At 41.3% G+C, this 15,495-nt stretch overlaps 1 protein-coding gene across 1 annotated transcript in view; it reads right to left on the bottom strand.

Annotated features, from left to right (window-relative positions):
• GDPD1 (glycerophosphodiester phosphodiesterase domain containing 1) overlaps positions 1-11,179 on the bottom strand; it is a 243,155-nt gene extending 231,976 nt beyond the window's left edge. The window contains exon 1 of the mRNA XM_069226416.1: positions 10,831-11,179. Coding sequence (XP_069082517.1) covers positions 10,831-10,966 — 136 coding nt within the window. The 5' untranslated portion in view covers positions 10,967-11,179. The remainder of the gene's footprint in view (positions 1-10,830) is intronic.
• Positions 11,180-15,495: the final 4,316 nt, after the last annotated feature.

The raw sequence follows: 15,495 nt of genomic DNA, 5'->3' as shown, positions 1-15,495 counted from the left end.
AGCTTGTACTTGATCATATTATAAGCATGTTACAATGTCAGAACGTGCCTATAATAACAAAATCATATCACTAATCGCTTGTAATAATTTATTTCATAGGTATAGTGACGCCCAATGGGCCAGCTAGTTTACCACTCAATCTTCCTGTAGCTAAATGAAAGGTGATTCATACGTAGAAATACTCAGTGAATTGGTTGTCAAGATAAAGAATAAATCACTATCTGGAATTATTCTCCTTGCCCTCATTTTGTTCAGCTGTGACTCGTGTATAGGCAAAGACAATTGCTGTGCACTGCATTATGTTTGTGGGGGGAATCTAAAAAATGCTGGGAGAAAAAAATTTCCTGCAACTCACTGTGTTCCTACTCTCCGGGACTTCACCTGCAGAATAAGGGATCCCCCATGCCACCTCAAGTCATATACTAGTACACAAGCATATACGCTGTGCTGGTGCCCGCATTGCTGACTACCAGAACTGACTCTTGCTGTCTAAAAGTTTCATACAAATGGGACTTGGAACACTGTAGGCAAGGAGAAGTGAATGCTGTATATCCCCATACAGTGCTTGCTCAGATTATTGTTTGGGGGTAGTGCCATGTTGCGTCCGTCAGATGCCCTGGGACGACCTGAAGCATTTGCCTCCTCCCACCCGATAGTCCAACCCGCCCCCTCACACGCCCCAATACATGCTCTTGCCACCTACATCCATTTATGTGCCTTAAATCCACTCTTACACATACTAAATCCACTTTTACATAAACTGTCTCATCTCTAACATGCTTTGAATCTACCCTAAGGCAGTCTCAGCTTCAGCACACCACCCTCACTCTCATAAGTTGTTTAAAAAAAAAAGAGGATTTGGCTTGCAACCCACCAAATAGTAAAACCCACTCAAGAATTAAGGATGACCAGATAACACGCAAATGCTCTCGTTTTCTATTCCATATTCGCAATTTTGACTCCTACATTTTCTTTGTGATTGTCTAGAACACCTAAATGAATTTTACTATTAGTGGGTCAATGAGCTATGCCTTATGGAAATTAAACAGAAAAATTAGGAGTTGCCATTTTTGTATGTATGAGGTTTTACAAATCAAATCATTTTAGAGTTAAGAAAATTTTGTGAATGTTTTTGTTTGTATCCTTCTTTAATCAAAGTAATCAATGAAGAGTCGTGACAAGTCCACCCTTGTGGTACAAATGTTTTTTTCTAATCTAGAATGTTTAGTTTTATTCGCGTTGAAGTATTTTTTGTGCTTCTCATGTGCCTGTTGTAGAGCACTTTGAGAGGTTTGCATTACACATCTTTTCATCCAGTCCAGATATTTTTGGATTGTAAAGATATGATCACGGAAAAAGACTGGTCTACCGGGAAATCTAGAGATTACACAACACACTGGTGTGTCTGAAAGGTAGATAGATGGGACTGGTCTGTCAGGAGACTAGCTGGGTGAGACTAGGCCAACAATGGATAACTGAGGTTGTGTGTGTTTTGGAAGGTAAATGGATGTCCTGAGAAGGGGTCTAATATAGACAAGACTGCCTAAAGACTTAAAGGGAAGCAGGTTGAAACAGGCAGTAAATAGGGAACTGGAAGTATATAGGGAAAACTATGAAGATAACTCAAGTAAAAACAACAGGGAGGTAAACCAGGGAAACAATAGACAAACTATCATGAGTGATAGTTCGTCTGCTACTCGGAAGTGATCTCTCTGTGAGATGACAAAAATCTTACAAGAAGACAAGGAGCAGATTAATTGCAACAAGTTTGAGTAGACACCCATCAGCTTTATGGAAAAATTGTGCTGGGAGGATCTCTATGTCTGCAGCACAAGGCCTCGGAAACACACTGGCACCCTTGGCGCCAATGATATTCAGGACTGTAATATAACACACAAAAAATACTAATGGGAACAGAACAAGGAACAACAAAACAGAAACTGAGCTCAGGGAAAAGCAGGATTGGGCTCCGGATAAGGAACGTGACTGGAATACACAGAAATGCAATACTGAAAGTAAGACTAGAAAAGATCGACACTAACAAGGCAAGACAAAAACATGCAAACAAACAGGAACACAGAACACAAGACAAGGAGTCTGCATGTAATAGGGCATATCAAGAAGAGTGCAGACAGGAGACTATGAAGAATGGCTAGGACAAGAAGAGAAATGCAGGAAAACAAGATGGCATAAGGAAATATGAATCAAAGAACATGCCTGGAATAATAGCAGCAGGAAAATGATAGTACACAAAGAGACTCAGTAGAAGTCAGAGCCACTGAACTATATGCACACAGGACTACTATGGATGGAGGCTCAAGGTAAGAGCACAGGTGCAGGGAGAGAGGAAGATGCAAGGAATAAACCAGGTGCAAGGAAAGAGGGAACCATCGATAAAGTGAATGCAGAACTGGAACTTGGAAAGGGACTGACCAGGGAAACCAGCAGACACAAGACAGGACACAGGGAATCTAGGCATGGAGTACGGGTCGGAGACAGGAGAGTGAAAAGTCCAGAAGACAGGTATAAAGAGGTCAGAAAGGCCAGGAATCCAGGAAGCAAGAGGGAGAATAGAGTACCGCCACATGCCATGATTGGGGCAGGGCTTGAAGATAGAAAGGACTACAGGGACAATGAGGCATTAAGAAGGTGACACAGAAGCCTAGAATGACCTGGGAATACAAGGTGAACAAGTGTACATAATCCAATTCAGGTGTAAAGGCAGGAGCCCAGAGGACCTTCTTGACCACTACCTAGTAGCCCGATAGAAAAATCTTGACATGGTTTGGGAAAGTCACATGTGCCACTCTGCCAAACATGCCATCAACTGTACTCTTCCCTAGCTTTACCTATCTCACTGATAGCATCTTACATATATTAAATTTGACTATGACATCTTTGTCAAATGAAACAGAAGCTCAAATGTCTTTTTTCGCCACTAATAAAAACTTTAATTCCCTGTGTAATATATATATCGGCATGCAGCCACAGATATTTAGCACAATATTCAGAGCCTCTAGTTTGGGATGTTATGCCTCTCTAGTGGGTGACAGTAGAATGTTTCTGCCACTGAATGGACTGACAAAGGAGAGTTAAGACAACAGTCTTTGATTTGTGTTGAAAAGAGGCTTTGCTACGGATACTTGAGGCTGTTAACCTCCTCTGCCTTTGGACTGCCTCCTGTGGTGGAATGACTGTTTCTGTTGTTGCAGGTAACTTTGCTGCATTTGTTGATGGACAAGCATTTAAAATAATCTGCAAACTTTATATAACTCATATTTTCTAACGGCCCACTACTTTCAGTGTTGCAGCCTTCACTTTTGTTTGCATCTTTTCGTCTCATTTGCATCTTATCAATTGCATATCATCTAAATAGTCAGCCGCTATAGAAAGGAAGGTTCACAACTTTCTATTGTGTTTCTGATCACACTCTGGTTCACGGCACAGCAGTTAAAATAGTAGTCATTCTTCAGATACTGAGAGGTTGCGAATTTGGGTTTTACAAATAAGTGCAATTAACTTCCCTTGACCTTATTATTAGTAGATATATATATATATGATATGCTCTGCTCAGTCATTTGACACCTGCTGTTCCCCACTTTCTTCCAAGACTGACAGACTAACACTGTCTACTTGAAGTAGCATATTCCATTGATTTAAATGGCTTGTCTAATGATTTCTGGAATGTACCCAGTGATGATTTATGGAGTAAGTCCAGTGATGGAGTTCTGTGGAAAATAGTCAATGAACTTTAGTCGGGCTAAGATAGAATAGTAATTATTTTTATTCTCGGTTTGATTATATCTATGTAACTATGCCCAATAACCAATCACAAGGGATAAAACCCTCTTCCTAATTTACGGATGAACAAATGTGTTCTCTTCCTCATTCCTGCAGATGATAGAGCAGAAAAGTATAATGGAACTCATGCAAGATAGGTTGCTGTTTGCACAATGATCAATTATTGTCCATTTTAGGTCTCGTGTTAGCAGAACTCATCTTATTTTAATAAAATGTTTTATACAATCCACTTATACAGTTTTTCAGTTAGTTCTCGTTATCCATTGGTCTGTTTTTGTGTCCTTCACATTTTTCTTCCACCCACAAAAGCCGACAGCCTGGGTCAAAGGGGTAGCTCCACTTCAGTCATTGGGTAACTTTACTGTGAGTGGCATCAGTCCGCACAAAAGTAGTCCCCTTCAGTGCCTGGAACTGCAGTGGCATTGTGTTTGCCGAAGATAGGGCCAGATGTACAAAGGGTTTTACCATTCACAAATTATCCTAATTGTTAAATCATATAATTTGTAAATGCTAAAGGCCTTTTTCCAATGCACTAAATACACTTAGCAATTCAGATTAGTGTTTTAAAATCGCTATGTTTAGAAATGAATACCGATTCGGTATTTGAAAGGTTACTGAATCAGTAAGGTATGCATTAATGTTTTGCAACTGAAATCTGTCCGCAAAACAATGCTATTTTATTGACACCTCAAAGGAGGTAGTACCCCCTACGCACAGGGGAAGGGGCCCCCTTGGGACCTATTTTCCCTTGGGAATGTAAAAAAAAAAAAAAAGAAAGAAAAAAAAAAGTTTGTTTAAACAAACAAAAAAATAAACTCATTTTTAAATGCAGTCCCATTCCATTTAAGAAAAATGGGCTGCATTGAAATAAAAATTGCTTTATTGAAAAGCACTCACAGATATGGCGGTCTGCTTACCCCACTGCTTACCTGTGATGGCAGCGTATTGTAATGGGTCTCAGTTTGTGACCTAGATCATTAGTGTTCATAAGGCAAGCTGAACTGCAACCCACTATGATTAGGTTTTTTGCAAACTGACATTATTAGTATACAGGTTGATTCATAAAATACCACACTGGTTGCAAAAATACTGGCAAATTGGGACCAGTATTTTGTGACCATTGTTCAGTACATTTGTTTCAAAATACACTTTATTTTATATGTTTAATTAAAAAAAAGATGAAAACTAGCATTCCACGCATGCGCATCTACATGAATAGACGCCAGTCTTTCAAATTATTTTTTTTCCACACTGACACCATTCAAAAACGGCCGTCTATGCTTGCACATCTGCACACATACATAAATGGCCACTGGAGAATAGGTTTTGTAAACTTTTATTAAAAAAACATTTCAAGATGACTTCTTATTGTGCACATGTGTGTGCCTGCAAAGGAAGCCATTTTTGTAAAGGTTTTTGTGATAAAGTTTAACCAAAACCATCACAACGGAAAACAAGCACTGGCTAAGCCAAAAGGTTACCAGCCAACGTCAAATCTATCGTCTTTGCCAATGTTTTTTTGTTTTTTTTTTGTTTTGCTTCCTTAAGATTTTTAGGCAACTGAATAGCAGAGCAATCTTTACATGCAAGCTAAGTCACTAAGAATACATATTTCTTTGAAGTATTTCTGGGGGTTGCCCAGCAGTATTTGTGGACTGGGGACTTTTTGTTATTTATGGAAATTATACTTTGCATCCTTCTGCTTTATGGAACTGATTGGTTCATTTTTAAATTGATGAACACAACCTTGGGAATTCACAGTTATCACTATTTGATTGTTTGTTAAAATTATTTCTTCAGGATCCTTGCACTTAATGTTTCCATTAGCAATGCAACAGGTGCATGACATGTACTTTAATGCCTGAATTGATAAGTGTATGTATATTTACATTTTGATGTATGCTTTGTGTTTGAAAACATATTAACAAATATGATATGAAATGTAATTCTTCAAGTTTTTCTCCACGGACGGCAGCCCTGAATTAGCAGTGTGCTGAAACATTGTCACATGCTGCTGCAAAATTTAATGAATGTTGTATTTTGATGAAATTGCATTTTTGTAATGTGACTTTTCTAGCTATCATATTGTGGTCTACAAAGACAGTTTTTGTGTCACTTTCCTTGCCAGTGTATATTACTTATATGAATGACCACAGGAATTATGCAATTGTGCAGCTCCTCGGTTTTCGCTTAATTCTGGATTTGCTGCATTTGTCACACAGTCCATCGGTTGCACAATCTGCAGATGTCAACACAAAAAATGTTTCTAGTTCGAAAATGTACTAAAAACAAAACAACACATGCTGCTGCGCAGTGGAATGTCCTTTGAAAAAGGTTAACTGCTCAACTTTCTATTGCTTGTTGCAATATTTGGGTTTTAAACCAGTACTAATGAGGTGCAACCTACGCCCAGAAAGTGTTAACTGGTGTAAAAAAATAGGAAAAAAATGAAGTAATACTATCACAATATGTGACGCATTAAGCTGCATAATCTGGCTTTACTTGCCACGTAATTTAGTCAACTCTGACGCAAAATTTCGCCCTTCCCTGCCTCATAATTCCTGTGGCCCTGTTCACGTGTCCTCAATAACAGAGCATTGTTTCCCTCTAGATACAATTTTGGGATTGTTAAATGTTGTCACGAATTATTGACTTCAAGGCATTTTGCAACTCAAAAGTAATGTTTTGACTGACATTTCCCAATGCACTGGTCCTCAATAGTTTAGAGTGGCAGTGGGCCTTGCCCCATATCCCATGTCAATGTGAGCAGTGCCCAGCTCATGGAATGCATGGTCAGAGTGTGCACTATTTGCATGACATGAATTTGATATACTCGCAATTTACTTTGAGACCTCGCCATCCATGTTCCTATCCACAAGATGCAAAGCTTATAAATGAAACGTTTGTGTTCAAACCTGTGTCCAGGGCTTATCTAAAAAGCTAACTAATCTTGAGATTTTAAGAAGCCTAAAGTCCTTTCCTTTTAAAGGGACTTTAATTTGGTCCCTGTGGTCGAAGTCAGGCTCACAGCTCTGGAAAAGTCAATGTGCTATGTCCCTACATTTGACCAAATCCACAACTTTCTTTTGCCATGAACTCCTGCATCTAACAAGCAACTGAGATGACGTCCCTGTAATGTGGATACCCACCAATGGTATCAGGATCCATTTCTAAAACAATCATACTTACATGGGTTGGTGGAAAGTTACAATGCCGGTTTCCAAAGGATACATGCGTGGACATAAAAAGTAATCTACAAATAAGGCAGTGGTTAAGAAGCACAGAGGGAAAGAGAGAAAGAGAGAATTAAGTCTCAGGAGAAAACATGCAAGGGGCAAAGAAGCACAAAGCTGGGAGGGATCAAATGCTTCTCAGAGACTTTGCAAAAACAAGACAGTGATGGTTGGAATGCTTGAATTAATCTCAGCCACTGGCAATCGGTCGAGCTGAATGGCAATCCATCGTTTTTTTGCCCATCATGCCACACCAGTTTGGACCCAGTTATATGCAAATCAGTCTTGTCCCTGCTCCCAGTCAGAGACTTAGGGCAGAAGGTCCCCTCCCATTACAGAAGCAGTTTGAATGCACATTCCACCACCAGTCTCTCTGAGACATAAACTGCCCCAACAAACAATAGCAATAGTGGAAAACAAGAAGGGAACACCTACAGATTAAATGTTCAGTGGGCCCGACATAGGTCCAGTTGCATATACGTTTTGTAACATGGCAAAGCCAGTGAGCGGTGCACAAAAGGTACAGCCTCTTAGTTTCACTAAATACATCAGTGGTACACTGCAGTGACTTCCTAGACGCTAAATAATGTCTGACTAAGTGCAGACCGGAGTTCAAGCAGAGACGGAACTGTGGGCCTTTTAGACCTGTGAGAAGTGGAGCTAGAGCTGGAACTGGGGGTACAGGAGGTGCTGCAGCACCCCCTTACAAAGTGGAACATCATTAGGAAAAGTAATGCTGCATTTTGCAGTATCTGTTGACAAACATTAGGTTGAAAAGTCAATTGTCATGCATAATTAAACTCTAAAACAAAAGCACGTTTTCTAACTACTGCTATAATTTTATGATGCAAATCTTATATTTACATGTGTCTGGCCGCATTTTGTAATTTAAAATTAATGGCACTCTGGCTGAGGCACAAAAGAAGACGAAAAGAGAAAACAATTTCAAACATTTATCTAAACCAACAGATATAAAAAGCATCTACATCTTTTAGGTTTAGAAATATTTTAAAATGTATTATCTTCATTGTAAGTTGAGATGACACCTGTTACCTCACAATACTGAAGAGCGATGGAACAAAGATATTTCAGAAAGGTCAAAGGCTGCACGTGCACAGCAAGATAAAATCACCCTGTTTTCTTATACTGTTCTTTATTAAGCATAGAATTTTAGTAGTAACTAACACAATTACAGATCAACAAATCAGTGTGTTTTGCAGCATCATATTTAGTGACATCACAGCAGGCCCAGCGTATATATTACACAACATATGGAGTCCAGTGCATTATGCTATATATCATATATTAAGTTAGTTTGTGATGTTTAGGAATTCCACTGTGCTGTTGGTATTTTCTCTCAGTTTGAGTTGGTGGGATCTACGCACACACCAAATAAACTCACCTGAACTATCATAGCATTTAAAATATTAACTGGCATACAACTGCAGGTTAGTGGAAGACTAGTCAAGACAACTTGGCAATCTGCTATGTATAGTACTACAGTTCTGAGTGACTCCGTGTTGAACAGAGCTCTAGATAAATACTGCTTGTGCATCCAGGGCTCAAGGGGGCACACAAATGTTTGATGAGGCATTTTCTGATCCGACGTTAACTGGTCTTCCACTGGTTATGTGCAGTGACTCAACAGCTTTGAAAAGCCAATTAGACTAAGAACATGCTTTCTACAAACATATCATGTTGACTTCAGGTTTTGAATATAATGTGCTATATAACAGGATCACTTGTACCCATTTCCCCCAAAAAATTTCACCATTCCCATTTGGAAAAACGTCGACCTTTTCCAAACGTGCTTGACTGGTGATTCCACATTTGCGCAAATGCCATATGACTTTAGCAAAGTGGCACAAATGGTGAGCATCTTTCTCCCCCCCCCCCGATCCCCTCACCAAAAATCGTTCCAGCACCACTGAGTGTGGGTCAACCTCTTGAGCACAGTAAATAAGGAACATGCTGCCATTATGGCTGTTTGTTGACTAGTCCATGAAATGTAATGCTGTGGGTCAGCCCACATCACCGGCATGGCTATGAACTGTGGACCATGCTCAAGATTTCACTTTGAAGACGTCTGGATCTACTCTTGTAGTCACTCTCATCAAGTTAACTAAAGCAACTTTCTAGCCTGACCAGTGGACAACTATATCCACTACTATGATACCCACAAAGCTATCATGCTGTACCTAGAGAAAGGTCTGGCAATCACTTATATCCTAGCACTGAGTTACCTAATGAACTCTTACAATGCATATGTATTTTGACCTGCATCATGCAGTTGAGACCACGGACTAAGAGATTCCAGTAAACTCTCACAATACACCCCTAGCTTGGTCTGCAAAATTCCTTTATGCCTCAGCAGCAAGATACCCACAGACCTCTTGCAAAGCACTACTACACCTGACTTGCCTCAGGCACTGAACTCCAATATCTAAAACATGCCTCAAGTCTCACAAAAAAACTCGATTGTGTCCTGTCATGTGCATTTTTATCTCAGTAGTACAACATCCACTAAACTCACAATGCACTTCTATCCTGACTTGTGTTATGCAAACAACTCAAACTACTAAAACGTTCATTAATCTCTCACAATGCATGTCTGTCCTAAACTGGCATATTCACCCCCGGGAATAAGAAACATGAGAACGTCCACAAAGTGCCTTTATCCAGAGTCTCGTCACGCACTAGCTTTCCATTAGAAACCCTTCTAGAGAGCTCCCATGTAATGCACTTCTACTCTGATACACACCCAGCGATAGTTCACAATGCAACTCCATTCTCACCTGCAATGTGCAATTGTAACCAACTAAGCCACCCAGAACTCTCAATGCGCATCTATTATGACTTTCATCACGCTATAGTATCCCTGTACTAACACATCTACAGATCTGTCACAATGCACCTACACGCAGTACACACCTGTATCCCAGCAGCAGTGAGACATCCAACCAGCCATGACAATGCACTTTTATCCTACATGATCGCATTTCAGTGCTGAGTTATATCAGCGCACTCTCTATGCACATATTTTCCGATTTGCAGACTGGACTTGTGTCTCAGAGGTAGTGTTTACAAAATGCGCACCAATTCGAGTACTTGAACTAACCAGCGCTCTAACAGCGCACATTTAATCTACACCGTATAATGCTATACCACTACGGAAACTTTTACATCCTTGTCCGAACTTGCAGTGTGCGCTGGAAACTTAGTATTAAGCTTTCGACTAAGCACTTCTTTAATTATTTAAAACGGGCTCTGATGTATAACTACAGACACACTCATAAAAATATACTCGACTACACGTTTTTTTTCTCAATGGAAACTTGAATCATGTTCTGCTCTCTTGTTGCCACCAAACTGTTACTTAGTTGGTCACTGCACCGCCCCCACCCCGCCTTATTACAGCTGGGAAATACAGGTGTCTGTAAAACGAATGATATGGGCGTTACTTTCCAACACTGAAAACTAGTTTGCATTTAACAATAACATGACAGCCCATGCCCTCATAGCTCACACCATTCATTCTGTTACAGTGAGCATCCCCTACACTGGAACTGCTGCTCTAGACAGGACTTTAAAATGTAATGCATTAGACTGGATATCATCCCAACAGTACAAAAATCACTATCTTTCTGCTCAGATGCATGACTACCGCAGCGAGAGATATGGCACCAGGAGCAGAATCTGTCTCCCGTGCGGCGACACAGTTTACCGCCCCTGCGGTCCACCCTCCTCAACTTCCCTCGGTTCCGGTTTCTTCCCGCCTCAGCTACTTGACACTCACCTCCACGGTGAGAGATGTGTCTGCAGCAGAAGCTCTGCTTCTTCCTCCGGTGGAGGAGTCCCGGGCACTTCAGCAGCAGCACCGAGGTCAGCACATACCCGCCGATAGTGGAAAGCACGTACAAGGCGGCCGACATGGCTTAGAGGTGACGGGACAATGAGAAGGGGGAACCGGGCAGCGGTGTGGATTTAGACAGGCTCTAGGAGGTGGCACCAGGGGCTCAGCCTGTGTTTTGAGAGGGATGCGCCCGGCCCAGGCGCCGGGGGAAATGTAGAGCGAGGAGCAGGATACGGCAACCGGTATCAGCCGGAGCACCGGTGCCCTCTCCTGCCGGTTTCTGACAGCAAGTGCCCAGGCCGGGGACTGCGCGTGCGCACCAACAGACACTTGTGTGGCCGCTTGGCCGCGCATGCGCACTTCTCAATCCGCATCTGCAGGACCCTCGCAGCATCAGCATCGCTGGTTACCCTCATCGACCGTGTGCACACATGCGCAGACTGTTACCGTCCTCTGCAGGATCTGAGTCTACTAGCACTAAAACCTGCACTAAAACCTACCCTAATATCTGCCTCAGCTTGCGCTACATTTATTCGCAGGTTTCCTGAACTGAATTGTCCACGACCAACTAATTATTAGTGCATGCACTCTGGCAGCGCCCGACCCAAATCTACCTCTCACCTCATTACTCACCTTCAAACATAAGCAGAAGGTCAGTGCATCTCTCTGTGACTGCCGCGCCTCTTTCTACAGCTTCTTCCACTGCGCCCTTATGCCGTGCAGCGTCACCATATCTCTCAACTCTGTAACAGCGTTGTTTGCACCTTTTGGGCGAAAGTCATGGAACAATTACAAGGCCCTTCTGTCACAAGATTTTAAGCAGGTGCGATATAGCACTGCTGATCCAAAACTCTTGATGTGTTCTATATAAAATATTACTGTGGATTACATGTATCAATATGATTCAATGCCTCAGATATACGTTTATTTCTTACCACGTTCCATCATATCTGTTAGCAGAACACTACATCATTGTAGTGGCTTCACCTAGGTGCACAGTCTTGTAAGCAGTCCCTGTGTGACTGAGCATGCATGGCACAAGTTCAGCCGTTTGATCTTTGGAGGTGCTGACCCAAATATGCTAATTAGAAATTATTAATGAATGTTTATGTGTTTTGATGATGAAAAGGTCGTAGAGAAATTAATTGTAAAGAAAATAAAGTGCAAGTTTGATATTGTGACCACGGGGAATGGCAGCAGTTTATACGAAGCTATGCTCAAATAACTAAAGATGTATGAAATAATGAAAATGTGAAAGAATAATGTAGTAATATGTTATATTGAGATGTATAACATATGTTTTGTATTAATTTGTAGAAGTTAACTTAGCCGGAGTTAAGGCCTAGTCTTTTCCAGGCCTCTCACAAGGAGCTGATATCTTAACGCACTGCAGAGAAGCTAGTGCATGACCTGTCCTTGAGCCACCCGATGTTAAAGTTGCTTAGCTTGAATTTTCTGCAATGTACCGACGGACAGGAGATGAGGAAGTCAAATTGATACAATTATGTGTAGGCTAAATGTACTTTCCCAGGACTTGAACAATGAGAGCACTGACTGAAGAGGAACAGGCAACATTTTCGATACCTGGAGAGCCGGATGATGAGGACATCGTATAGTGGACCAATCTATGTGCTGTGAAAGGACTAATGTTATATTTATTAGATTTGAAAAAATAATATTATAGGTTAAAGTCATATCTGCTGACTGACTGACCAATTGGAAATTAGGGGGATGGACTGAAAAACTATAATAAAAAGTCATGACAAGGGGCTAAAACTTCAGATGCAGGAGAATAGAGGTGAGACGTTGATGACGTCAGGAGACGCGGTTCGAGATTCTGTCATTGGGCTCATACTCTTTCGGGCCTGATGCGTTGCTGATCTATTGATGACCTGAAGACGAAGACTGACTTTGTTGCTGATCCATTCCGTGGATAGGTAGCTATGACAATGTGACTGATTAACTTGTGCCTTTTCTTCTAGGTACCATCTGCGCTGTTTTATAGTTTTTCTCGTAGTGAGATGTTTTTCCAAATTCATGTTTTCTAAATTGTTTTAGCATAAAACCCCACATGCTGATGCTAATCTGGGTTAGGTAGCCTTCTCAGAGGTGACGTTGACAGTGACAAATGACTGACAAACTGCTTGCTGAACTCTGCTATTAATGGTGTTGTATTCATCTTTATTTGCCTGTTTTAGAATATTCTAGCATGAGTTTTCTCTGTTTCTGATATTGATGGTAATCAATGAACTAATTCTGTGTGGATTAAATAAAGATGAGCTAACATTGATGATTAGTATTGTAACTAATAGGGAAATAAAAATTGTTAACACTTATTTAGTTGTGGTTATTTATGAATTGGTGGTCTTAGTTGTATTGATTTTAAATGTATTAATTGTTTTCGCTGATTATTTATGTCACTAGTCACTACATAATTAGGACATTCCATGCGATCCAAAAGGTTCATCGGCCTATACGCGTCCCCTTGTAAGTTTACTTACTAAGGACCAGGTGCGCTAGCAGTTTTGTGGTAGCAACTTGATGGTTAGTTTCCTTGGAAGACTAGTTATGTGGTGATTAGTGGTTATGGTAGTAGTTTAAGTCAGGGTTAGTTGTTCAAATTTAATGAGGTTTGAATTTTGTTTTTCTGAGATGGCAATTGTAGCAAAGATGATGTCCCCTTAAGCCCAGTAATGACTTTCCCAGATCCTGGATCCCGCTGGTAAAGTTGGGTATGTTCTCGGCGTGTTTTGTGTTGGTGTGAAAGTGGTAGGTCGCGCTTGCAAAGGCTTAAGCAAATCCCAGGTGAATCGTGATGTATGAGGGTTAAAGTAGGGAGTGTTGCATTCTCCAGATGAGGTTAGTAGGAGTGTGCGTACTCCGCAGTATGAGAGTAGGGAAGTCGTCGAACTTCACATGTGCGTGGCGCTTTGTGCTAAAAATTGTCCACATGGTTGTTGGTGATGTACGGACACTGTGTGGTCTAAGACTCCGGAGTATATTGACAAGTGTAGGAGACACTTGGTTATACGTTGTAATCTGTCTGGTTTAGCAGGTTGATCGGGCGTAGTCAACAAGTCGGTGTGTGAGTTAAGTGAGTAAGATAATTTTTTTGACTGTGATTTGGCGAGTCCTATGTGCACCAGGACAGACCCATTGATCAGTTGAGAGTGAAATTTGCGGGTCGAATTTCGCTTGCGAATGTGGGAGACTGAGAACGAGGAATAGCTACATGAGCGAAAGGGCCATCAGTGAAAATCCGTAAGGTCTCTGAAGCGATTGTGTACCTTCCTGTAGTAAACCAACAGGTTTGTTTTCGGTTATTGGTTTTTGGTTACATTCTCACAATATTTTTCATTAGTTCCGTGTGAATTAAAGTTCAGGAAAACAAGCCGCAAGACTTTGTCAGCCGCAGTGTGTGTGTGATGTCAGAGTGTGCTGTGCTAGGATAGGTTGGTTAATAAGAAGATTGCGAGCGGATTGGCAGCCGTCCACAAGAGGCAATTGGTTGAGTAAGCAGGTGAAAGGCAGCTTGGGAGTAAAAGTCAGTTCCTTATTGAATCAAAATAAATACAACAGAGAAAATGAAGTTTTTCAAAGCGTTCAGAAGTGCCATGAAGGGTGATTCTTACATTAAGGCGACAGTGGGAGAGCCGACCTCACTGGAAAATTCTCCAGCATATATTGTAATGGAGGAGCGAGGTGTCCGACATGCCTTTGGTTAAAACAGTGGTGCAAATTGACAGAGAAACAGGGAGCTTTAGCATTTCCAGAGCATGGAACGTTTAACTTAAGAATTTTGGATCAGTTGCGAATGACATTATATGAGACAAAGCGATTACTGAGGCCAGCACAGTCTGATGCTTTAGTAGTTTGGGAGCTGGTGGCCAGACAGCAACAAGACATGAAATTTCAGAGGAGAATAAGAAAGGTAGAAAAGTCCTTGGCAGAAGCAGGGTGGGATTGGGAACAGAAAAGGTGGAGAACAGAGACATTACAGGGTATTAAATTGTTTCCTGCAATCGCAGAAGAAGATAAGTCAGAAAAAGAAGATGCTGCTAAGATTGATAAGAGTTCAGGGAGCAAGAAGAAGAAAAAGACCTATGTAGAAGAAGAAGATTCTGATGTCAAGGATCTTATTACCCAATTGTTGAGGGATCGACCTCCGTCATATGCAACGCATTTAGGTGGTCCAAGTACTAGTTCTGCCCCAACTGCTCCAGCACAAGCATCAGGGACAGTGGGACCAGTGCAGACAGATAATGGACAGGTACACAGGGTAGTGCAGAGTACTCCTAATGTAGTGACTACTTCGGTGGTCCAAGCTCAGATGCACCCACCATTGATACAGAGAAATTATCCAGATGTACCAGTTCTTGAAGCGACTTCGGACTTAGTGGTGCCGTCGGAGCAAGTGCTCCTGAGACCAGTGCTAGTTCAGACCGAGCCGACTCCAAATTTGGTGCCACAGGCACAGACAAAAGGTTTGCGAAAATTTACACCAATGACAGGGACACAGTCAGATGTGACACCAGTGATGAATCAGATGATGGGAGTAGTTCTTCCACAAAATGTGAGCGTCAGAGCAGCTGCAGATGCAGTATCACT

The sequence above is a fragment of the Pleurodeles waltl genome, chromosome 3_1 (assembly GCF_031143425.1).
Source record: "Pleurodeles waltl isolate 20211129_DDA chromosome 3_1, aPleWal1.hap1.20221129, whole genome shotgun sequence".
In the NCBI taxonomy this organism is placed as follows: domain Eukaryota; kingdom Metazoa; phylum Chordata; class Amphibia; order Caudata; family Salamandridae; genus Pleurodeles; species Pleurodeles waltl.
Note: the sequence above shows the minus strand (reverse complement) of the source record. Positions and strands in the feature narration are given on the sequence as shown.